This window comes from Microchirus variegatus (genome assembly GCF_963457635.1).
Source record: "Microchirus variegatus genome assembly, chromosome: 15".
NCBI lineage: Eukaryota > Metazoa > Chordata > Actinopteri > Pleuronectiformes > Soleidae > Microchirus > Microchirus variegatus.
In genome coordinates, this window is record NC_139816.1 from 1825684 (window position 1) to 1852279 (window position 26596).

The 26596-nt window shown below is 40.8% G+C and overlaps 1 protein-coding gene across 1 annotated transcript in view; it reads right to left on the bottom strand.

Moving 5' to 3' along the window:
- The window catches only part of LOC310937223 (uncharacterized protein), a gene marked incomplete at its 3' end in the record, with an annotated part of 30367 nt that extends 3771 nt beyond the window's left edge, over positions 1-26596 (bottom strand). The window contains exons 1-22 of the mRNA XM_083901453.1: positions 26355-26596; positions 26056-26205; positions 25645-25764; positions 24749-24921; positions 22329-24177; positions 21613-21786; positions 21059-21232; positions 20283-20456; positions 19729-19902; positions 19208-19389; positions 18397-18428; positions 18176-18198; positions 14612-14758; positions 13566-13575; positions 13194-13306; positions 13031-13082; positions 11563-11675; positions 10742-10914; positions 8323-10168; positions 1359-1532; positions 823-999; positions 341-518 (exon numbers count right to left, since the gene is read on the bottom strand). Coding sequence (XP_083757579.1) covers positions 341-518; positions 823-999; positions 1359-1532; positions 8323-10168; positions 10742-10914; positions 11563-11675; positions 13031-13082; positions 13194-13306; positions 13566-13575; positions 14612-14758; positions 18176-18198; positions 18397-18428; positions 19208-19389; positions 19729-19902; positions 20283-20456; positions 21059-21232; positions 21613-21786; positions 22329-24177; positions 24749-24921; positions 25645-25764; positions 26056-26186 — 6189 coding nt within the window. The 5' untranslated portion in view covers positions 26187-26205; positions 26355-26596. The remainder of the gene's footprint in view (positions 1-340; positions 519-822; positions 1000-1358; positions 1533-8322; positions 10169-10741; positions 10915-11562; positions 11676-13030; positions 13083-13193; positions 13307-13565; positions 13576-14611; positions 14759-18175; positions 18199-18396; positions 18429-19207; positions 19390-19728; positions 19903-20282; positions 20457-21058; positions 21233-21612; positions 21787-22328; positions 24178-24748; positions 24922-25644; positions 25765-26055; positions 26206-26354) is intronic.

Genomic DNA, 26596 nt, shown 5'->3' on the forward strand with positions numbered 1-26596 from the left:
CACGATACAATCATTACACATGACTGTCGTAATTAAAATACTGAAAATACATTTGTGCGAGTCTTTAACGGCCAGCTTTCAAACTTTGCTGACAGGTGACCCGGCGGAAGCTGGAAAAGTCCTCAAAGCCCTCCGTTTCAAGTGTGGTCCTGAGGAAGCTTCGTTTCGAGGGCTACGTAGCCCTACGGCTTGGCCCTAGCCCTTAACCCTTATGAGAAATGAGACAGCTCTACCCCTCACATGAATGCGCAAAAACAAGGGGTAGGGGGAAGGGGGGTGGAATTGGGATTCAGCCTAACTCTACTGACCTCAGAGAGTACGGTCTGTCATCTGGACTCACTGTCCTCAGAGTCTCCAGTCTGTAATCTGGACTCTTCACAAGATCAGACAGAGGCTTCAATCCTGAATCCTTCAGATTGTTCCCTCTCAGGTCCAGGTCTCTCAGATGGGAGGGGTTTGACTTCAGAAGTGAGGCCAGAGAAGAACAGCTGATCTCTGACAAACTGCAGCCCCTCAACCTGAATAAAGAATAAAACATGAGACTTTAGATGACTGTGTGTGTGTCCAGGTATTACTAATGTTGTGGGGACCTAAACCTGTAAACACAGTCACATTATGGGGACAAAATTTTAAGATGAAGATATGTTTTAAGGTTAGGTTGAGGTTAGGATTAGGGTCAGGGTTAGGATTAGGCCAGTAGTAATTATAGTTAAGGTTAGAGTAAATCTCCAGGAAATTAATGTAAGTCAATGCAATGGCCTCTGAAGACATGTAAACCTAAAGTGTGTGTGTGTGTGCGTGCGTGCGTGTGAGTGAACTCACCACAGAGTCTCCAGTCTACAGTGTGGACTCTCCAGTCCAGAACACAGCAGCTTCACTCCTGAATCCTTCAGATCCTTGTTGTAGCTCAGGTTCAATTCTCTCAGATGAGAGGGGTTTGACTTCAGAAGTGAGGCCAGAGAAGAACAGCAGTTCTCTGACAAACTGCAGTCATTCAACCTGAATAAAGAATGAAACACAAACATAAAGTTTTTTATTTTAATGTATGAGTCAAATATCAGCTGTGAGGATCTTGTGTTGTGATGAAAAACATCAACATCTGTCAGAAAAAGTCAAAGCTGCTCAGTGAGATTCAGTGACTGATACAGATTTGAAAACAAAAAACTTGGCAGGTGTGAAAAGATCATAATTCTACATCTGAGAGAAGAAAAAGTGGAAACATGGAACAACCACAGTTTAGAATGGAATTCATTTATTCACAATTACTGATTCAACTGATGTGTGTGAACATTAATGAGGTTCAGTTGTGGATTAAACATCTGAGATTTACAACAGTAACAGAGAGTCAGTGGACTCACCTCAGAGTCTCCAGTCTACAGTGTGGACTCTCCAGTCCAGAACACAGCAGCTTCACTCCTGAATCCTGAAGATTATTCCGACTCAGGTCCAGGTTTCTCAGATGAGAGGGGTTTGACTTCAGAGCTGAAGCCACAGAAGAACAGCTGATCTCTGACAAACTGCAGTCATTCAACCTGAATAAAGAATAAAAGATGAGACTTCAGAGACAAAGTTGCTGCTTGAAACCAGTTTTTTTTTCAGCTAAAACTGTTCATGTGCAGGATCACATGATCATCATGTGAATGTCTTTGACTTCCTTATATGGTATTAAACAAGTGAGCATGTGTATCTGAACTTTTGTTGTTTGACACATGAATCATCAGTTCATGTACATTTTGCCCATTTTATAGGGATACATCTGTGTATTTATTCATTTATTTTTTATGGAGTCATATTATATCCTATTTCTCCAAGTTAACCTAGTTCCCTGGTGTCCTAATGAACATGTCAGTGACATGCTTTGGTCAAAATACCATAAAGATGAAGCACCACAGCGGTTCAATCACCCTGACAAAACAGCCCCGTTCACAACGCTCTGTTTAGTAGTATCTCTTTAGGTTCACCTTAAAAAGAAGTAAAACAAAACTTAAGGGAAAGGAAATGACATCAGCCACAGAGGCTACTGGGAGCTAACAGCAGTTAGCATTTGGAAAAGTGATCATTTGCAGGCTCTAGCAGGCACATTGCCGTCATATGTAACATGTATCCACTGGACAGATAAATCATCTGAGGCTGGAAGTTTGTGTAGAACTCTGTGCTGCACTGTGGAGCTAAGAATAGAACTTTTGAAGGACTTTGTGGACTTCCGGTTTTTAGATACCGTTACCCTCACCAGCACTCTCGTGTGTTTTATGTGTTTCAGTCAGTGAACTCACCACAGAGTCTCCAGTCTACAGTGTGGACTCTCCAGTCCAGAACACAGCAGCTTCACTCCTGAATCCTGCAGATTGTTGTAGCTCAGGTCCAGTTCTCTCAGATGAGAGGGGTTTGACTTCAGAAGTGAGACCAGAGAAGAACAGCTGATCTCTGACAAACTGCAGCCCCATAACCTGAATAAAGAATAAAACGTAAAGATAACGTTTTTTGTTTTAATGTATGAGTCAAATATCAGCTGTGAGGATCTTGTGTTGTGATGAAAATCATCAACTTCTGTCAGAAAAAGTCAAAGCTGCTCAGTGAGATTCAGTGACTGATACAGATTTGAAAACAAATAGGATTGACGTGAAAAAAAAATTAATGAACAAACTTAGAAAAGATCATAATTCTAAATCTGTGAGAAGAAAAAGTGGAAACATGGAACAACCACAGTTTAGAATGGAATTCATTTATTCACAATCACTGATTCAACTGATGTGTGAACATTAATGAGGGTCAGTTATGGATTAAACATCTGAGATTTACAACAGTAATAGAGTCAGTGAACTCACCACAGATTCTCCAGTCTACAGTGTGGACTCTCCAGTACAGAACACAGCAGCTGAACTCCTGAATCCTGAAGATTGTTCTTACTCAGGTCAAGGGTTATCAAGTGAGAGGGGTTTGACTTTAGAAGTGAGGCCAGAGAAGAACAGCTGATCTCTGACAAACTGCAGTCAATCAACCTGAATAAAGAATAAAACACAAAGATAAAGTGTTTTTGTTTTAATGTATGAGTCAAATATCAGCTGTGAGGATCTTGTGTTGTGATGAAAAATATCAACTTCTGTCAGAAAAAGTCAAAGCTGCTCAGTGAGATTCAGTGACTGATACAGATTTGAAAACAAATAGGATTGACGTGGAAGAAAAAATAGTAAGTCAGGTGTGAAAAGATCGTAATTCTACATCTAAGAGAAGAAAAAGTGGAAACATGGAACAACCACAGTTTAGAATGGAATTCATTTATTAGGGCCCTATGATTTCCGTGTTAACGGAATCGCGGACGGAATCGCGGAATTGGCAAATAAAAACGGAATCTAATGTTAAACGTGGAATATCGTGGAAATTGACATAATGTGGCTGAAATGCTGAGGAGAAGGAACGTTTGTCTGGGGAAATGTTCTGGGGAACCCTCATTTGTGGCACCACCCGTGCATCTCCTCACAAACACTCACCCGGGCTGGGTCTCCCCCAGTGCATATTGCTTGTTTATTTACTTTATATACACTTTTTTTATACACCACAGATTTTTCTAAACTGTGGAACAAGTGCGCTGCGCCCGCATGTAACCGGCGAGCGTCCCCTTGTCCAGGTGCCGATTGAAACTCAAGTCACACCATCAAATACGCCATTATTACGGTTTATTGTTATTGTCAATAAAGATGTTATACTTAGGAATGCACCGATAATTTGGCGGCCGAAACACCGCGAGTAAACTGTGGAACATCGCGTATTAAATGCCGGAAAGTCTCTTTGTACAAAAGTTAAACTTATGAACTCCCCGCGACATTCACTTCACACCAGAGAACATTCTCTCTCTTTGAACAGTTAACTAAAGACATCGGCTCATCTTATGCATCTGTTATTCCCTTAATTGCAGAGTTGTAGGTGTAATATTGTGTGTAGAGAAATGAGCCAGTCGGATACGGAGAAGCGGACGGCGCAGGAGAGGGAGAACAGTACGGTGCAGGGGCGGTGCGCAGAAATCTGTCTGCACCAGATGAGGGGGCACTACCACTTTTTTATTCGTGTTAATTATTTTACTTTTAAATGTGACCAGCATTGCATGGCTTGTTTTAAGATTCACTGGCAATTACTTAATTAGGATTTAATTGAAAAAGTGTGAAAACAATTGAACAATTGAGAAATCAGTGGATTCAAGAAGAAAGTTGCATTTTATTCACTGACATAAAAAGCACACATTCTATGGTGGTAAAGTAAGTATAAAAGGTAAAAAAAAAAGAATTTAAAAAAAATTAAAACGGAAAAAACGGAATTCTAATAAATTAAAAAGGAAAAAAAACGGAATTTGAAAAAAAAAAAACGGATTTCATAGGGCCCTAATTTATTCACAATCACTGATTCAATTGATGTGTGAACATTAATGAGGTTCAGTTGTGGATTATACATCTGAGATTTACAACAGTAACAGAGAGTCAGTGAACTCACCACCATAGTAATTATGGTTAAGGTTAGAGTAAATCTCCAGGAAATTAATGTAAGTCAATGCAATGTCCTCTGAAGACATGTAAACCTAACATGTGTGTGTGTGTGTGTGCGTGCGTGCGAGTGAACTCACCACAGAGTCTCCAGTCTACAGTGTGGACTCTCCAGTACAGAACACAGCAGCTTCACTCCTGAATCCTGAAGATTGTTGTCGTTCAGGTTCAGGTTTCTCAGATGAGAGGAGTTTGACTTCAGAGCTGAGGCCAGAGAAGAACAGCTGATCTCTGACAAACTGCAGTCTTTCAACCTGAATAAAGAATAAAAGATGAGACTTCAGACGACAAAGTTGCTGCTTGAAACCAGTTTTTTCCAGCTAAAACTGTTCATTTGCAGGATCACATGATCATCATGTGAATGTCTTTGACTTCCTTATATGGTATTAAACAAGTGTGCATGTGTATCTGAACTTTTGTTGTTTGTTATAACCATAAATAAAGTCTAACAAGCATCTGCCTGACAGTCAGAGTAGTGAGTCTGGTCTAAATGTGGGGTTCATATGGGCTGAAATATGTGCCACCAGAAACTGAATTTGTATTGTTTATATTTGAATTTGAATAGCTAAACTTGAATAATTGCACTAAAAAACTGAATTTGAATCATTTATATTTGAATTTGAATTGCTTAACTTGAATAATTGCATTAAAAAACTGAATTTGAATCACATAATTTGAATTTGAATGGCTAAACTTGAATAATAGCATTAAAAAACTGAATTTGAATCACATAATTTGAATTTGTATTGTTTAATTTGAATTATTGCATTGGAAAACTGAATCTGAATAGTATAATTTGAAATTGAATTATTTAAATTCAACACTTCGTATCTCTTCACATTCGGTTCTCACGATTCAAATTCAGTTCTCACAATTCAGATTCAGTTCTCAAAATTCAGATTCAAATTACTACAACATATCCGGTTAGTTCAAGGATGAAGGAAGAGCAATCGAGCGCAGATACAGGATCTGCCGGCTTGGCATTGTTAACAGCTGCCACGAACGGCTTCCTTAACCACTGGCTGTAGCTCTATCCTACCGGTAATTTGTGTTAGTTTGTTTACTTGACTGGGTTTGTTTATGTGCTACTGGTAAGCAGATGAGAGGCTGACACACTCTCATCTCACATTGCTAAGTTAGCAATTAGCTGAAGCAGCCGGATAGATCGGAGTTTGTCAGCCTCACATCTGCTAACCAGTAGCACGTAAACAAGTCCAGTCAAGTAAACAAACTAACATAAAGTGAAACTTACCGGTAGGATAGAGCTACAGCCAGTGGTTAATGAAGCCGTTCGTGGCAGCTCTTGTAGTTTGAAATCAAGACGAACACATTATTAATTCATTCTTATGTTAACCTTTCCTGCTTTATCTCCTGATGGCACACACATGACAGGCCGTTTTTGCTGAAGAGAATTCAGCTTTATTAGCTGATTGCACAGTAACATTCAACACGCTCACCATCTGCTCCGGTCACCGTCACTATTCATTCACTGGCAAACATGTAAACAAACACCCGACTTCCGCTCACGGGGGAGCGAGCTCGTGCACCGCGCCTCGGCTGCGCGCATGCACTCACTCACGCACTCGCCGTGTCCCAAAGCTGTCTGGTTACACATTAGTGTTACATCCCACAACACATCTCTTCAATTGGAACAGCAGCGTAACTTCAGTGTTGTACTGTTTGAATGGCGGGTGGCTGTGCTAAGCTTCATTAAGGGTCGCGGGGGTGCTGTGCCAATCTCAGCTGACATCCATCCATCCATCCATTATCTACCGCTTATCCTCCACCGGAGCGTCGCGGGGGTGCTGTGCCCAACCCAGCTAACATTCAAAGTTAAAATAAATAAAACATTCATACGACAGAGAATTTCAAACTATCAGGTCAAAACGTTTACATTAGAAAACAAAGTAACGCGTCAACAACAAATCTCTCGATCACACCAAATATCTAAAGACGGAGCCGTCTGAGCCAGCGGATCCTTTCAACAGGGCAGGCCGAGATAAGGCTGCTCTGTGCCGGGCACTGCACGCACCGAGCGTCTGCTGAGGCGGAGCTGATCACCTCCCAACTATAAATACATCACATCTTAATACACAAACCACATTTTTGAATTCCAAATCACGAATATCTCGCCTCAAATGATATTAAAACCGCGTTCTGGGACACAGAAAAATATTTATTTCAGGTTTGTTTTCTCTAATGCTGTGTTCTGGTGAAATCCAAAGCGATTATCCTGTATCTGCGCTCGATTGCTCTTCCTTCATCCTTGAACTAACCGGATGTCTGTCGCAGTAATTTGAATCTGAATTTTGAGAACTGAATCTGAATTGTGAGAACTGAATTTGAATCGTGAGAACTGAATGCGAAGACATATGGAGTGTTGAATTTGAATAATTCAATTTCAAATTATACTATTCAGATTCAGTTTTTCAATGCAATAATTCAAATTAAACAATACAAATTCAAATTATGTGATTCAAATTCAGTTTTTTAATGCTATTATTCAAGTTTAGCAATTGAAATTCATATCATGTGATTCAAATTCAGTTTTTTAAATGCAATTATTCAAGTTTAGCAATACAAATTCAAATATAAATGATTAAAATTCAGTTTTTTAATGCAATTATTCAAGTTTAGCGATTCAAATTCAAATATAAATGATTCAAATTCAGTTTCTGGTGGCACATATTTCAGCCCATAGGTTCAGTCGTGTCCAGAAAAGTACAGCCTGATCCAGACTCTAGCTGTGTCTCAGTTCATAAGACTGGATCCTCCAAGTGTGGATTCATTGTCCAGATTTTGTCAAAAGTGTCACAGTTCTGTGACGTGGGCGTGATTCATGTGTCAATTGGGACACAATTGACACATGAATCATCAGTTCCTTCACATTTTGCACGTTTTTTTAAGGAAACATCTGTTTATTTATTCATATTCATGAATGACATGACATATTCATTTTTAAATGTGCATGTGTGTTTAAGGAGTTTATTTTATACATCAGTCAATCAAATTAGTTTAATGTTAATGAAGTGAAAGTGTAAAAAAACAGCTTCAGTCAGTGAACTCACCACAGAGTCTCCAGTCTACAGTGTGGACTCTCCAGTCCAGAACACAACAGCTTCACTCCTGAATCCTGCAGCTTGTTGTCACTCAGGTTCAGTTTTCTCAGATGAGAGGGGTTTGACTTCAGAGCTGAAGCCACAGAAGAACAGCTGATCTCTGACAAACTGCAGCCACTCAACCTGAATAAAGAATAAAAGATGAGACTTCAGAGACAAAGTTGCTGCTTGAAACCAGTCAGTGTTTGATCATGTGTTCAGAGCTGAGACCACGACTTCACACTGACTCTCTCAACCATAAAGTCTGTGTTTATGGAACATATCAGATGTGACTCTTCACAGATGTTTGTAGATGCTGCACATGTTTCAGTCTGGTTCTGTCAGAGATTTCTTCTTCTGTTAAAAGAGAGTTATTTATCTCTCCGCTGACCCCAAGTGTTCAATATGTGAACTGTTGGTTTCTCTTCTCTCTATAATATTGTAAAGGTTTCTGTCTTATCATGTACACAGACTTGAGATCAAGCATGTTGTTATTTGGTGTTTTCATTCAGTTCAAAACAAGAATCACAACCAGCTGACAAATCTTCACTTTGAACGTTCATCATTTAAAATTCTCCAGGGAAAAAAACAGCTGACTCACAAAATGAGAAGAATGAATTCTGTATGTATTTGATAAACCAAATCATTAATCATCACTGATTGATGATGTTATTGATCATGTCTGAACTTACTCAGCCTTCCTACAGTTCCTCACAGCTGGAATCAGTCTGAATTTTCCCTGGACTGATGTGTTGTACTTGCTCAGGTCCAACTCATCCAGAACCTCCTCAGACATCTGCATCATGTAGGCCAGAGCTGAGCAGTGGATATCAGAGAGTTCCTGTTCTCTGTTTGACTTCATGAACTCTTGGATCTCCTGATGCACTGATTGGTCGTTCATCTCTGTCAGACAGTGGAAGATGTTGATGCTTCTGTCAGGTGAGATGTAGTCTGTGTTCATCTCCTTCAGGTTCTTGATGATTCTCTGGATGATTTCTGGACTGTTCTGAGTCTGACCCAGCAGACCTCCTATGAGTCTCTGGTTGGACTCCAGACAGAGTCCATGAAGGAAGCGAACAAACAGGTCCAGGTGACCATTTTCACTTTGAAGTGACTTCTTCATGGCTGCTTTCAGGAACACATTCAGAGATAAGACTCTTTTAGCAACGATTCCAAAAAATGAAAAGAGCTTGTTGGAAAGAGATGTTTGGATCTGGGCTAACCATTCTTCTCCCAGGAAGTCCTGCAGTACCTCTGTCTTCCTGTTGGTGAAACAGTGGAACATGTAGACTGCAGCCAGAAACTCCTGAACGCTCAGATGAACAAAGCAGTAGACTGTTTTTTTGAAGATCACACTCTCTCTTCTGAAGATCTCCGTACAAACTCCTGAGTAAACAGAGGCCTCTGTCACACTGAGACCACACCGGTCCAGGTCTTCTTGGTAGAACATGATGTCTCCTTTCTGCAGATGTTCAAAGGCCAGCCTCCCCAGCTTCAGAAGAACGTCCCTGTCGGCCTCCATCAGCTCCTGTGGACTCGTCTCAGGTCCTTTCTCGTACTTGTTCTTCTTCCTCTTTGTCTGAACCAGCAGGAAGTGTGAGTACAGGTCTGTCAGGGTCTTGGGCAGCTCTCCTCTCTGCTCTGTGGTCAACATGTGCTCCAGAACTGTAGCACTGATCCAGCAGAAGACTGGGATTTGACACATGATGTGGAGGCTCCTGGACGTCTTGATGTGTGAGATGATTCTGCTGTACAGATCTTCATCACTGGATCTCTTCCTGAAGTACTCGTCCTTCTGGTCCTCAGTGAAGCCTCGTACTTCTGTTACCCTGTCAACACATGTAGGAGGGATCTGATTGGCCGCTGCAGGTCGAGAAGTTATCCAGATGAGAGCTGAGGGAAGCAGATTCCCCTGGATGAGGTTGGTCAGCAGCACGTTGACTGATGACCTGTGTGTGACGTCAGAAACCAGCGTCCTGCTGTTGAAGTCCAGTGAGAGTCTGCTTTCATCCAGGCCGTCAAAGATGAACAAAGGTTTACAGACAGCGAGCTTCTCTGCTCTGACCTTCTCTAATGTTGGATGGAAAACATGGAGCAGAGTGAGAAGACTGTGCTGCTGATCTCTGATCAGGTTCAGCTCCCTGAACGAAAGCAGAATCAGCAGATTCACATCCTGGTTTTCCAAACCCTCGGCCCAGTCCAGAGTGAACTTCTGCACCGAGAAGGTTTTTCCAACACCAGCGACGCCGTTGGTCAGGACCACTCTGATGCGCCCCTGCTGGTCAGGTAAGGCTTTAAAGATGTCGCAGCACTTGATGGGAGTGTCCTGGACCATCTTCTTCTTGGAGGTGGTCTCCAGCTGCATCACCTCATGTTGAGTATTGACCTCTTCACTCTGTCCCTCTGTGATGTAGAGCTCAGTGAAGATCCTGTTCAGGAGGGTTCTACTTCCTCTTCCTTCAGTTCCTTCAGTCACATGTTCAAATCTCCTCCTCAGACTGATCTTATGTTCATCTAGAACCTCCTGCAGACCAACATCTGCTGAAAGACAAGAGACAAAGTCAGACTGAAGAAAGAATCTGAGCAGCTGAGGATTATTTTCATCAAGAAAACTTAAAGGTTTTTGATTTAAAAAAAAAAAAAACCCTGACAAAGTCACGTCTTTATGTGATGTTTGTTGTAATATGTTGTTTGTGAAAGTCTGAATCATTCTACAATGATTGTGGTGATTGTGAAGGAAAGTGTATCATCTGCAGAGAAAACAACAATAATAGAAAAGCTGAAAAACCCTTTGTTGAGCCTGTAGGGGGCAGCAGAGGATTAAACTGAATCATCTTCATTAACAGGAGTAACAGCTTTAACTTTGAAACATTTTTCTCCTGTTCTTTCATTTTCAAAGTTTGTTCATCTGCTCGCGCTCAAAGTGAAAGTGATCGAGAACAAATGTGGAGGATTTTTTTTTGTCACATGATCTTTATGTGAAATTCTGTGATGAAAGAGCTTCAGTCAAATGTTGGCTTAGTTTTTCATTTTCTGTTCGTTTATCATCATCTTAAATATTGATGCCGTTTTCAGCAGTGAAGACATCAGCAGATACAAGTTCTGTCTTACTCTGTGTCTGTGATCCAGGTCCTGGTCCTGGTCTGGGTCTCTGTCCACAATGGGGACAACAGGAGTCTCCTGGTGGACCAGACTGGTCCGACGATGAGACCTGATCTTTCAGGACGTCCTTACAAAGAGGACAGCAGGACGTCTGCTCGTCCACAGAAACAGCAAACTGGTCTCTGTGAAGACATTTCTTTATTAGTGACATGTCAGGGACAGGTGGACATGTCTCTGTGAAGACATTTCTTTATTAGGGACATGTCAGGGACAGGTGGACATGTCTCTGTGAAGACATTTCTTTATTAGTGACATGTCAGGGACAGGTGGACATGTCTCTGTGAAGACATTTCTTTATTAGTGACATGTCAGGGACAGGTGGACATGTCTCTGTGAAGACATTTCTTTATTAGTGACATGTCAGGGACAGGTGGACATGTCTCTGTGAAGACATTTCTTTATAAGTGACATGTCAGTGACAGGTGGACATGTCTCTGTGAAGACATTTCTTTATTAGTGACATGTCAGGGACAGGTGGACATGTCTCTGTGAAGACATTTCTTTATAAGTGACATGTCAGTGACAGGTGGACATGTGTGTGACTGAGACAGTGAATGAAAACCCTCGTCTTTCAACTGTTTGTTTGTTGACCTTCATGAACTGAAGCAAATGTTGAGCTCAGTGACGACTGGAGACACGAGACAAACTTGTCCTCTGACGTGAGACATTCTGGGTTTATGTTCTTACAACTTTGTCTCACAGTGGTTCTGCGTGCGTGCGTGCGTGTGTTTTATGAATCCGATTCCTTCACAGGACAAAGTGTCTCTTACTTTGTGTTTGAGGCTCCAGGTTCATTACTGAAGTTTAGAGGTGGTCTCATAGACCAGTCACTCTTCAGAGACAGACCACTGGGTCCTGGAGTCTCTTCTCTCCATCTCTGGTTCTGACGTCTGCAAACACAAACATCACATCCATCACTGATGATGTTCTTTTTAAAGCAGCCTCAGTGGTCAGTGTGACCTCCAGAGTAGACCTGAGCTGCTGCTTTAGCTCTGGTATGCTAATGTTAGCCAGGTTAGCCAGTGGACAAGATGCTTTCATGTTTGTTTAGTGTGGACCTTCTGTTTGTGTTGGGGCTACGACCTGTTCAGAGCTGCCGTTTCCTACTGACATGAAAATACCTGAAGGCATCAAAAGGCTGTTAGCTACATGTCAGCAAGAAACATTCAGGTAACATCAGCTCAAACAGGAAAAAAAGAAATTATGCTCCATGAGTTTGACCTTGATGAGGCCAAAAATGTGTCTTCATGAATTTTATGTTATTTACGCCACATTCTCGTTCTTTACGTCACACCCGCTTTACGTTTACGTCACACCCTCTTTACATTTACGTCACACGCTCTTTACGCCACAACCTCTTTACGTTTACGTCACATTCTCGCTCTTTGCGCCACACCCTCTTTACGTTTACGTCACATTCTCGCTCTTTGCGCCACACCCTCTTTACGTTTACGTCACACCCTCTTTACGTTTACGTCACACCCTCTTTACGTCACACCCTCTTTATGTCACACCCTTTTTACGTTTGCGTCACACGCTCTTTATGTTTACGTCACATGCTCTTTACATCAAAAGCTCTTTACGTTTACATCACACGCTCTTTACGTCACACTCGTTACGTTTACGTCACACGCTCTTTACGTCACACTCTTTACGTTTACGTCACACGCTCTTTACGTCACACTCTTTACGTTTACATCACATGCTCTTTACGTCACACTCTTTACGTTTACGTCACACGCTCTTTACGTCACACTCTTTACGTTTACGTCACACGCTCTTTACGTCACACTCTTTACGTTTACGTCACACGCTCTTTACGTCACACTCTTTACGTTTACGTCACACGCTCTTTATGTCACACCCTCTTAACAGGAAAAAAATAATTATGCTCCATAATTTTGACCTTGATGAGGCAAAAAATGTGTCTTCATGAATTTTATGTAATTTACTTCACATTCTCGCTCTTTACGCCACACGCTCTTTACGTCACATTCTCGCGCTTCACATCTGCTTTGGCTCTGGTATGCTAATGTTAGCCAGGTTAGCCAGTGGACACGATGCTTTCATGTTTGTTTAGTGTGGACCTTCTGTCTGTGCCTGGGCTACGACCTGTTTAGTGCTGCCGTTACATTCAGGTAACATGAGCTCAAACAGGAAAAATAATAATAATTATGCTCCATAATTTTGACCGTGATGAGGCCAAAAATGTTTCTTCATGAATTTTATGTAATTTACTTCACATTCTCGCTCTTTGCGCCACACGCTCTTTACGTTTACGTCACACGCTCTTTACGTTTACGTCACACGCTCTTTACGTCACATTCTTGCTCACAGTTTGTGTGTGTGTGTGTGTGTGTTTTATGAATCTGATTCCTTCACAGGACAAAGTGTCTCTTACTTTGTGTTTGAGGCTCCAGGTTCATTACTGAAGTTTAGAGGTGGTCTCATAGACCGGTCACTCTTCAGAGACAGACCACTGGGTCCTGGAGTCTCTTCTCTCCATCTCTGGTTCTGACGTCTGCAAACACAAACATCACATCCATCACTGATGATGTTCTTTTTAAAGACACTTTGATCAGAAAGCAGCCTCAGTGGTCAGTGTGACCTCCAGAGTAGACCTGAGCTGCTGCTTTGGCTCTGGTATGCTAATGTTAGCCAGGTTAGCCAGTGGACACGATGCTTTCATGTTTGTTTAGTGAAGAAGAATCAAAGTCATGGACCTTTTTGTATTGGGGCTACGACCTGTTCAGTGCTGCCGTTTCCTACTGACATGAAAATACCTGAACGCATCACGAGGCTGTTAGTTACATGTCAGCAGGAAACATTCAGGTAACATCAGCTCAAACAGGAAAAAAATAAATAATTATGCTCCATTATTTTGACCTTGATGAGGCCAACAATGTGTGTCATCATGTGATTTTGTCATTTACTTTCTGTTAGACAAGAGATTATTTCAAAAATAATTAATAACTTATTCAGTCAAAATGACATTATTACTCTCTAAAATATGCATGGGTTATTTTGCTAATCCAGAGCTGGGTTATTCTTTTTTCAGGTTAAAACTAGTGTATAAGGTTATCTCGTAATAATATTATTCAGTGATCCATGTCCAACTCTTGGTAGTTTTGTGTAAAGTATTTGAATTAGGTATTTTGTGTTAAAAATGGGTGTGTAGTGTAGTAGTAGTTTTCTCTGGCTAAACACCTCCCATTACATTTGAATGTTCCCATTATCTGGCTCCTCCCACGCTCCAAACCACTGGTCTAACGTGTCAGCTCACTTCCTAAAAGTGTTTATTTAGGAAAGATTCCATTTCTGATGTAGTAGGTTCATAAGTGGAGGAGAACACGTTGTTGTTGTTGTTGTTGTTGTTGTTGTTGTTGTAGATTAATTTCTGAGTTATTGAGTTTGCACTGAACTTATATTCTTTTTAACGGGAGGGTTTTTTGTGTGCAGTATTGTCAGTTTGGATTTTAAGGTTGCCATGTTCATTGTGTACTTGTTGTGTTGGTTAATTTAAGTCATTCATTTTACTTTCTTATAAATAAGCGTTGATTCTTTCTATTATCTTAGAACTGCGTTGCTTTCCCAGAGTAACGACAGTGAGAAATCTGGAAAATCACCACTGGTTCCTATAAATAAACCAAGTTCACTTTGTGCTGCAGTGAGAATGTAGAGAAACCAGTTTGATAAATGTGTTCTGTTCTATTCTATGATGATCACACACAACATGAACTGAGCCAAAGCAACATATGATCACACTGACACATGACTGAAGAACCAGGAAGAGTTTTTCTCTTGTAGCAGATCTCTTACTTTGTGTCTGAGGCTCCAGGTTCATGACTGAAGTTCAGAGGGATGTTTTTAGACTGGTTAGACTTCACAGACAGACAGCTGGGTCCTGGAGACTCTGTGTCCTCGTCTTCCTCCACATAACCACTCATCTTTTGGACTTCATTCAGTCTGAGAGAGAGAGAGACTGTGAGCTCACACTCACTCACAATTTGAAGCTTTGAGCATGAAAAACAGATTAAATACATCAGATTAATGTACGTTTATGTACGCACACACAGACAGGGTTCCATGACTTCAGAGGACATTATATTGACTTACATTAATTTACTATAATCTTATCCATAACTACTACTGACCTAATCCCAATCCCAACACAAACTTTAACCTAAGCCGGACCTCTGACCTCAGCCTGACGTTAAAACATGTCTTAGGGTTAGGTAGTCATTTACATTATGAGGACTGTGGACACAGATCTATGCACAAACACACACACACACAGTAAATGATCATCATATATAATAAAATATCATCATCATAATCACATGAACACTCACCTTTTTGTCCTTCTGCTTCACAGGTAAATAGAATCTGAAGCAAAGACACGGAAGAGTTTTTCTTGTACTGCTCCTCCCTCTGTAATTACAGGGATTCAAAGACAGGGAGAGATTAGAATCATAGAGTTTGTTTTTTTATTTTGAAGAAGATACAACAAATGTCAGGTCACTCAGGGACTGGAATAAATAAATAGAAAAAAACTTATCATACATTATAATTAATCATGTTCACATCAGAGCACGAACTGTCCAGGGTGTAACCCGCCTATCGCCCAATGTCAGCTGACCCTCTGGTGGAGGATAAAGCGGTAGATAATGGATGGATGGATGGACATCAGAGCATTGTTGTGTGTGTACTGTGATCTGTTTGACGTGATGGTGTTAGACGTTCAATAAGTCTCCCTCTCCTTGGGTGGGGTGGGACTGTGGGAGGGCTAAAAATATGATTAAACTTTTGTCACATTGCAAATTGCTTCCAATAAAGAAAGTAAAAAAACAAATGGGTGTGTTCTGCTTTGTCTGGGTAAACACCTTCCTTTATGTTCTCTGCTCTTCACAGGCTTTAATCACTGATCAACCTTCCTTCTGTAGCCACGCCCCCAGGATTAAAGATTACATCTTATTTCACTTCATTTTCACTGCGTCACAGAAAGAGTCCTCACGAGCTCGGTCGAGAAACTGCTCTGTTTGTTGTTGTTTACAACATTTACAGTGTTTTTACATAAGAACCCCAAAAAAACCTAGCCTCGTGACTCCAGCTGTGAGACACAAACACTTGTAACTTGTTACACTTATAACTTGGTGGAGCTGAAAACTGCCCAGCAAAAGTGAATACTATTTTCTGATTGGCTGATAGGCCACTAATTCAAGACGGCTGTATGAGTGAACTACACAGAGCAAATCATCATCTACTTAATGATGGGTTAAAAATATACACTAAATGATGATAAACCTATGGGAATCTATGGAGATGAAGAAATATGAAAACGCTCACACTCACTCACAATTTGAAGCTTTGAGCATGAAAAACAGGTTTAGAACATCAGATTAAGTACACACAACATATATAATCAAATATCATCATCGTGATCACATGAACATTGAACACTCACCTTTTTGTCCTTCTGCTTCACAGGTAAAATAGAATCTGAAGCAAAGACACAGAAGAGTTTCACTGCTCCTCCCTCTGTATTTACTCCTGCCAAAGGAGGAGTTACAAAGGGAAAGTAGAGAGTGTTCATAAAGTTAAAAGTGGAGCAGATGTTTTTATAAAAAACATGTTAATGGTCTCACTCACGTGTTTTTCTGACTTGCTTTGTAAAAAAAAAAACTCATACAAATAACCAACACTGACACAAAAATAATTGGTCTGCAAACTCCAAACCTACAAGAACAAAACAACAAGGTCATCACATGTATCACATATGTAATATTACAGGACAGAAACTGTGGAAACAAATTTCCCCAAGAGGACAAATTAAAAACCACTAATGGACATTTTGTATAAACTTTAATAATTGGTATTTATTGAATCTTTGAGTTGATTAGAAAAAAACCTCTTTGTACTATAAAGTTGAATTAAAAGAGAGCAGGAACTTATTTATGATTCCGGGGCAGACCAAGTGGGAGAGAGAAGAGGGGAACTTGTGGAAGATGGATAGGATTTTTGGAATCTTAATGTTGATTGTAGAGTTTGTTTTTAATAAAATAATTAAAAATATATATACATTAAAAATGTTGAAAATATGAAGTTAAAAATCAATAGTTTGTTGATATATAATGATGTTGATGGGTGACCTGTACATGGTAGAACCAGAGCTGACAATCAGGGACTCACAGATATAAAAGATCAAGTGCTGAGATCACTGCTCGTGTGTGTGTTGTACTGATGATGATGATGATGATTTTAAAATGTGTTTGTGAGTAAATCAAAGCGTCTTCTAACACAGACACACACTGAGACCACGCTGCTGTTATTCACACAAGGGCAGGAACAGTGAACTGCTGCTGCCCCCTGTTGGAGGCTCCTCTCTTCACACTTGTACCAACCCTTGGAAAAACAACTTTACTTGTGGGACATTTTCTCTTGTGGGGACATTTTGCCTGGTCCACATTAGACAAATGCTAGAATGAGCTTCTATGACCCCAGTGGACAATCGGTCAAAGTTTCAGGTGAGGTCCTTAGACATTTGTTTCAGATTCACCCTTGTGGTCACTCACTGGTACTGCACCTGATACAATTTTAGACTGGGAGGAGCCAAGACTGAAGCAGGGAAATTTTGTTATAGGCTTTTTTAAAGGAAGGCAGGTGATTTCAAGACAAAAACATTGCAAACAGAGCTTTAGCTATTATTATAATTATTACTAATTATAATTAGGATATTTTTTTTTTATATATATAAAATATTTTAATAGATTATGAAAATAAAATGAAGGTTTTCCAGTAGAAATGATTTCTTACAGGATACTGAATTATACAGTTGTACGACCAAGTAAATGCTACAGAGAGAAAACAAGCAGGTTATCACAGAAGTTGATGTTATATTTTTGACTTACCAACAGATGGAACATACCCGAGCAAGTCCAGGGGATGCGAGGAGTAACAAGGTAAAAACAACAACCTCGGGATATTTTAAAAGAACAAAGGCTGAGGCAAACGGAACGTAGCCGTAAATAAAGAGTTTATTTACAAAAAAACAAAGAGAAGGTAAACTTAAAACAAGCTGCTCCAAAAGTTGCTGTTGGGTCTACCACAATTAACTTAAAGAGTCAGAACAAACCAAACATAAAACACTAAAGTAAAAGAACAACCACCCTTTCTCCACTGGAGAAATTATCCCACGTACCAGTAATTAGAAATAAGCATTGCTCCAGGGAGAGCGAGGGAGCCGTCCCAGGTTTTCCACAGCTTTATGAACTGTGTTTGATTGCTGAACTTGAGGCACCTGTGGAATAAGCAAAAATGGACGGAGCCACAAAGCACACAAAGGAAACAGGATGTCCCACACACACACACACACACACTCTCTACTTCATCATGATCACCACCTCCACCTGTTGAGAGAAGACAACAGAAGAGATTTTTTACAAATTGAGTATAGCATGTAATAGCAACCTATGGAAGTGAATTCATTGAAAACAAAGTGAGGACCTGCCAAAATGTCCTCACTCCGTAAAAATGACCTCACTGGTCCTCAGTATGCCGCAAGAACAAGAACACACACACACACACACACACACACACACACACACCCTCTCTTCTTCATCATGATCACCACCTCCACCTGTTGAGAGAAGACAACAGAAGAGAAGAGTCAGAATCTCTCAGTGTGTTTACATTCATGTTAAAAGTCAGATTTTAGTCAGACTACGACAACAATTCAGTTTTCTTAATGTCATGCAAACACGTTAGTCTGACTAAATCGAGCTAGTCTAATGCTGTGTCTCTGTATGTTGAAGTGTTCAGATTCTTGTTGGCAGGAACTATTCCTCACCAGCAGGGGTTGCTGTTCCTTTATGTTCATCTCTGTTGACATGGAAGTAAAGGTCACATGTGACGACAGGTACAGACCTTAAATCCATACTTTGTGTACTTTTAGGGAAAGTATTTGTTAGGAAATATATTTTAGGGACATTAAGTTGTTGTTAATGTTTTTTTCTCCTTATATTTTGGTCATTTCTTGATAGTTTTAGTCAGTTTTTCAGAGTTTTAAGGAAAATGACAGAGTCTGAAAGTAGCTGTAGATTTACAAGCTAGTTTTAAGTTTTCTAACCAAATAATACAAGATCATTTAAAACCAATTCAAGAATATGTGTCTTATTTGTAGTGGTGCTGTTTTTACAGTGTGTGATACATGATCACCAGCAGCTCTTTGGCTCGTCTGATTGGTCGACTGTTGTCTCTGTGTGTCTTTGTGTCCAACCATGAAGTCTGTCACTATTCTGCTCTCACAGCTTCACTGAGGAAACACTGGATCTTTGCTCTGACTGTGATTAGAACAACACTGATCAAACACTGACTCTAACTCTACTGACCACAGAGAGTCCGGTCAGTCGTCTGGACTCTTTGTCCTCAGAGTCTCCAGTCTGTAATCTGGACTCTTCACAAGATCTGACAGAGGCTTCACTCCTGAATCCTGAAGATTGTTCCATCTCAAGTTCAGTTTTCTCAGATGAGAGGGGTTTGACTTCAGAGCTGAGACCAGAGAAGAACAGCTGATCTCTGACAAACTGCAGCCCCACAACCTGAATAAAGAATAAAAGATGAGACTTTAGATGACTGTGTGTCCAAGTATTACTAATGTTGTGGGGACCTAAACCTGTTTTCACAGTCACATTATGGGGACTTGTCTTCCTTGTGGGGACAAAAAGCAAGTCCCCATAACGTAAATGACTACATTTTAAGATGAAGATATGTTTTATGGTTAGGTTGAGGTTAGAGTTAGGATTAGGGTTAGGCCAGTAGTAATTATGGTTAAGGTTAGAGAAAATCTCCAGGAAATTAAAGTAAGTCAATGCAATGTCCTCTGAAGACAAGTAATCCTAATGTGTGTGTGTGTGTGTGTGTACAGTCAGTGAACTCACTCCAGAGTCTTCAGTCTACAGTGTGGACTCTCCAGTCCAGAACACAGCAGCTTCACTCCTGAATCCTGAAGATTGTTGTCATTCAAGTCCAGTTCTCTCAGATGAGAGGGGTTTGACTTCAGAAGTGAGGCCAGAGAAGAACAGCTGATCTCTGACAAACTGCAGTCACTCAACCTGAATAAAGAATAAAACACAAAGATAAAGTTTTATGTTTTAATGTATGAGTCAAATATCAGCTGTGAGGATCTTGTGTTGTGATGAAAAACATCAACTTCTGTCAGAAAAAGTCAAAGCTGCTCAGTGAGATTCAGTGACTGATACAGATTTGAAAACAAATAGGATTGACGTGAAAAAAATTAATGAACAAACTGTGTGAAAAGATCATAATTCTACATCTGAGAGAAGAAAAAGTGGAAACATGGAACAACCACAGTTTATAATGGAATTCATTTATTGACAATCACTGATTCAACTGATGTGTGAACATTAATGAGGGTCAGTTATGGATTAAACATCTGAGATTTACAACAGTAACAGAGAGTCAGTGAACTCACCACAGAGTCTTCAGTCTACAGTGTGGACTCTCCAGTCCAGAACACAGCAGCTTCACTCCTGAATCCTGAAGATTGTTCTTACTCAGGTACAGTTTTCTCAGATGAGAGGAGTTTGACTTCAGAGCTGAGGCCAGAGAAGAACAGCTGATCTCTGACAAACTGCAGCCCCTCAACCTGAATAAAGAATAAAAGATGAGACTTCAGACGACAAAGTTGCTGCTTGAAACCAGTTTTTTTTTCCATCTAAAACTGTTCATGTGCAGGATCACATGATCATCATGTGAATGTCTTTGACTTCCTTATATGGTATTTAACAAGTGTGCATGTGTATCTGAACTTTTGTTGTTTGTTATAACCATAAATAAAGTCTAACAAGCGTCTGCCTGACAGTCAGAGTAGTGAGTCTGGTCTAAATGTGGGGTTCAGTCGTGTCCAGAAAAGTACAGCCTGATCCGGACTCTAGCTGTGTCTCAGTTCATAAGACTGGATCCTCCAAGTGTGGATTCATTGTCCGGATTTTGTCAAAATGTGTCACAGCTCTGTGACGTGGGCGTGTCCCAACTGACACATGAATCATCAGCTCCTTCACATTTTTCCTGTTTTTAAGGAAACATCTGTGTATTTATTAATTTATTTTTAAATGTATGTATTATTGTGTGTCTGTGTGTGTGTGTTTGTGTGTGTTCAAGGAGTTTAGTTTATTAATGAGTGAATCGAATTAGTTTGATGTTCATGAAATGAAAGTTTAAAAAAACAGCTTCAGTCAGTGAACTCACCACAGATTCTCCAGTCTACAGTGTGGACTCTCCAGTCCAGAACACAGCAGCTTCACTCCTGAATCCTGAAGATTGTTCTTGTCCAGGTCAAGGATTATCAAGTGAGAGGGGTTTGACTTCAGAACTGAGGCCAGAGAAGAACAGCTGATCTCTGACAAACTGCAGCTCATCAACCTGAATAAAGAATAAAACACAAAGATAAAGTTTTTTGTTTTAATGTATGAGTCAAATATCAGCTGTGAGGATCTTGTGTTGTGATGAAAAACATCAACTTCTGTCAGAAAAAGTCAAAGCTGCTCAGTGAGATTCAGTGACTGATACAGATTTGAAAACAAATAGGATTAACGTGAAAAAAATGAATGAAAAAACTTTGTGAAAAGATCATAATTCTACATCTGAGAGAAGAAAAAGTAGAAACATGGAACAACCACAGTTTATAATGGAATTCATTTATTAACAATCACTGATTCAACTGATGTGTGAACATTAATGAGGTTCAGTTATGGATTAAACATCTGAGATTTACAACAGTAACAGAGAGTCAGTGAACTCACCACAGATTCTCCAGTCTACAGTGTGGACTCTCCAGTCCAGAACACAGCAGCTTCACTCCTGAATCCTGAAGATTGTTCTCACTCAGGTACAGTTTTCTCAGATGAGAGGGGTTTGACTTCAGAGCTGAAGCCACAGAAGAACAGCTGATCTCTGACAAACTGCAGTCTTTCAACCTGAATAAAGAATAAAAGATGAGACTTCAGAGACAAAGTTGCTGCTTGAAACCAGTCAGTGTTTGATCATGTGTTCAGAGCTGAGACCACGACTTCACACTGACTCTCTCAACCATAAAGTCTGTGTTTATAGAACATATCAGATGTGACTTCACAGATGTTTGTAGATGCTGCACATGTTTCAGTCTGGTTCTGTCAGAGATTTCTTCTTCTGTTAAAAGAGAGTTATTTTCTCTCCACTGACCCCAAGTGTTCATTATGTGAACTGTTGGTTTCTCTTCTCTCTATAATATTGTAAAGGTTTCTGTCTTATCATGTACACAGACTTGAGATCATGTATGTTGTTATTTTGTGTTTTCATTCAGTTCAAAACAAGAATCACAATCAGCTGACAAATCTTCACTTTGAACGTTCATCATTTAAAACATCTCCAGGAAAAGAACAGCTGACTCACAAACTGAGAAGAATGAATTATGTGTGTATTTGATAAACCAAATCATTAATCACTGATTGACGATGTTATTGATCATGTCTGAACTTACAGAGCCTTCCTACAGTTCCTCACAGCTGGAATCAGTCTCTGTTTTCCCTGGACAGATGTTCTGTACTTGCTCAGATCCAACTCATACAGAACCTCCTCAGATATCTGCATCATGTAGGCCAGAGCTGAGCACTGGATCTCAGAGAGTTTCTGTTCTCTGTTTGACTTCATGAACTCTTGGATCTCCTGATGCACTGATTGGTCGTTCATCTCTGTCAGACAGTGGAAGATGTTGATGCTTCTGTCAGGTGAGATGTAGTCTGTGTTCATCTTCTTCAGGTTCTCGATGACTCTCTGGATGATTTCTGGACTGTTCTGAGTCTGACCCAGCAGACCTCCTAAGAGTCTCTGGTTGGACTCCAGACAGAGTCCATGAAGGAAGCGAACAAACAGGTCCAGGTGACCATTTTCACTTTGAAGTGACTTCTTCATGGCTGCTTTCAGGAAGACGTTCAGAGATAAGTCTCTTTTAGCAAAGATTCCAAAAAATGAAGAGCGCTTGTTGGAACGAGGTGTTTGGATCTGGGCTAAATATTCTTCTCCCAGGAAGTCCTGCAGTACCTCTGTCTTCCTGTTGGTGAAACAGTGGAACATGTAGACTGCAGCTAGAAACTCCTGAACGCTCAGATGAACAAAGCAGTAAACTGTTTTCTGGAAGATCACACTCTCTCTTCTGAAGATCTCTGTACAAACTCCTGAGTAAACAGAGGCCTCTGTCACACTGAGACCACACCGGTCCAGGTCTTCTTGGTAGAACATGATGTCTCCTTTCTGCAGATGTTCAAAGGCCAGCCTCCCCAGCTTCAGAAGAACGTCCCTGTCGGCCTTCATCAGCTCCTGTGGACTCGTCTCAGGTCCTTTCTCGTACTTGTTCTTCTTCCTCTTTGTCTGAACCAGCAGGAAGTGTGAGTACAGGTCTGTCAGGGTCTTCGGCAGCTCTCCTCTCTGCTCTGTGGTCAACATGTGCTCCAGAATTGTAGCACTGATCCAGCAGAAGACTGGGATTTGACACATGATGTGGAGGCTCCTGGACGTCTTGATGTGTGAGATGATTCTGCTGTACAGATCTTCAGTTCTGGATCTCTTCCTGAAGTACTCGTCCTTCTGGTCCTCAGTGAAGCCTCGTACTTCTGTTACCCTGTCAACACATGTAGGAGGGATCTGATTGGCCGCTGCAGGTCGAGAAGTTATCCAGATGAGAGCTGAGGGAAGCAGATTCCCCTGGATGAGGTTGGTCAGCAGCACGTTGACTGATGACCTGTGTGTGATGTCAGAAACCAGCGTCCTGCTGTTGAAGTCCAGTGAGAGTCTGCTTTCATCCAGGCCGTCAAAGATGAACAAAGGTTTACAGACAGCGAGCTTCTCTGCTCTGACCTTCTCTAATGTTGGATAGAAAACATGGAGCAGAGTGAGAAGACTGTGCTGCTGATCTCTGATCAGGTTCAGCTCCCTGAACGAAAGCAGAATCAGCAGATTCACATCCTGGTTTTCCAAACCCTCGGCCCAGTCCAGAGTGAACTTCTGCACCGAGAAGGTTTTTCCAACACCAGCGACGCCGTTGGTCAGGACCACTCTGATGCGCCCCTGCTGGTCAGGTAAGGCTTTAAAGATGTCGCAGCACTTGATGGGAGTGTCCTGGACCATCTTCTTCTTGGAGGTGGTCTCCAGCTGCATCACCTCATGTTGAGTATTGACCTCTTCACTCTGTCCCTCTGTGATGTAGAGCTCAGTGAAGATCCTGTTCAGGAGGGTTCTACTTCCTCTTCCTTCAGTTCCTTCAGTCACATGTTCAAATCTCCTCCTCAGACTGATCTTATGTTCATCTAGAACCTCCTGCAGACCAACATCTGCTGAAAGACAAGAGACAAAGTCAGACTGAAGAAAGAATCTGAGCAGCTGAGGATTATTTTCATCAAGAAAACTTAAAGGTTTTTGATTTAAAAAAAAAAAAAAACCCTGACAAAGTCACGTCTTTATGTGATGTTTGTTGTAATATGTTGTTTGTGAAAGTCTAAATCATTCTACAATGATTGTGGTGATTGTGAAGGAAAGTGTATCATCTGCAGAGAAAACAACAATAATAGAAAAGCTGAAAAACCCTTTGTTGAGCCTGTAGGGGGCAGCAGAGGATTAAACTGAATCATCTTCATTAACATGAGCAACAGCTTTAACTTTGAAACATTTTTCTCCTGTTCTTTCATTTTCAAAGTTTGTTCATCTGCTCGCGCTCAAAGTGAAAGTGATCGAGAACAAATGTGGAGGATTTTTTTTTGTCACATGATCTTTATGTGAAATTCTGTGATGAAAGAGCTTCAGTCAAATGTTGGCTTAGTTTTTCATCTTCTGTTTGTTTATCATCATCTTAAATATTGATGCTGTTTTCAGCAGTGAAGACATCAGCAGATACAAGTTCTGTCTTACTCTGTGTCTGTGGTCCAGGTCCTGGTCCTGGTCTGGGTCTCTGTCCACAATTGGGACAACAGGAGTCTCCTGGTGGACCAGACTGGTCCGACGATGAGACCTGATCTCTCAGGACGTCCTTACAAAGAGGACAGCAGGATGTCTGCTCGTCCACAGAAACAGCAAACTGGTCTCTGTGAAGACATTTCTTTATTAGTGACATGTCAGGGACAGATGGACATGTCTCTGTGAAGACATTTCTTTATTAGTGACATGTCAGGGACAGGTGGACATGTCTCTGTGAAGACATTTCTTTATTAGTGACATGTCAGGGACAGGTGGACATGTCTCTGTGAAGAGATTTCTTTATTAATGACATGTCAGGGACAGATGGACATGTCTCTGTGAAGACATTTCTTTATTAATGACATGTCAGGGACAGGTGGACATGTCTCTGTGAAGACATTTCTTTATTAATGACATGTCAGGGACAGATGGACATGTCTCTGTGAAGACATTTCTTTATTAATGACATGTCAGGGACAGGTGGACATGTCTCTGTGAAGACATTTCTTTATTAATGACATGTCAGGGACAGGTGGACATGTCTCTGTGAAGACATTTCTTTATTAATGACATGTCAGGGACAGATGGACATGTGTGTGGCTGAGACGGACAGTGAATGAAAACCCTCGTCTTTCAACTGTTTGTTTGTTGACCTTCATGAACTGAAGCAAATGTTGAGCTCAGTGACGACTGGAGACACGAGACAAACTTGTTTGTTGTCTCACAGTGGTTCTGATGGACTGTGTGTGTGTGTGTGTGTGTGTGTGTGTGTGTGTGTGTGTGTGTGTGTGTGTGTGTGTGTGTGTGTGTTTTATGAATCTGATTCCTTCACAGGACAAAGTGTCTCCTACTTTGTGTTTGAGGCTCCAGGTTCATTACTGAAGAGTGGAGGTTGGTTCATGGACCGGTCACTCTTCAGAGACAGAACACTGGGTCCTGGAGTCTCTGCTCTCCATCTCTGGTTCTGAAGTCTGCAAACACAAACATCACATCCATCACTGATGATGTTCTTCAGTAATTCTTGATGCAGCGAGAAGAAAATACAATATGAACAAGAAAACTCGCTCATCTGTTGGTAATTCAGTCATTCTTGATGCAGCGCCGCCTCAGGCGAGGAGAGGAATATGTTATTCAAAAGGTTCAGTTCGTTTCACTAAAGTTATTGGGTTATTGTGGAAGCAAACTCGGACCGGCTGAATGTTGCAACCCCCAAATTGAACACAGTTCTTTCCTCTGTAACAGGTTTATAGCAGCTCTCTTACTTTGTGTGTGAGGCTCCAGGTTCATGACTGAAGTTCAGAGGGATGTCTTTAGACCTGTTAGACTTCACAGACAGACAGCTGGGTCCTGAAGACTCTGCTGTGTCCTCGTCTTCCTCCACATAAACACTCATTTTCTGGACTTCATTCAGTCTGAGAGACAGAGAGAGACTGTGAGCTCACAATGTGAAGCTTTGAGCACGAAAACAGATTTAATACATCAGATTAACGTACGTTTATGTACACCCACACACAGTAACTGGTCATATAATCTATAAACAAATATCATCATAATCACTTACTTGTTTGTCCTTCTGCTTCACATGTATTTATCTCGTTGCTCTGCTGTGTTTTCTTGAAATGGCTTACAATAACGAAAGTAAAAATAAAAATGGACGTGTACTTCCTTCATGTTCTCAGCTCTTCCCGGGCTTTAAACACTGAATAACCCTCTTCCTGTAGCCACGCCACCACAATTAAAGATTATTACATCTTATTTCACTTCATTTTCACTACATTACAGAAAGAGTCCTCACCAGCTCGG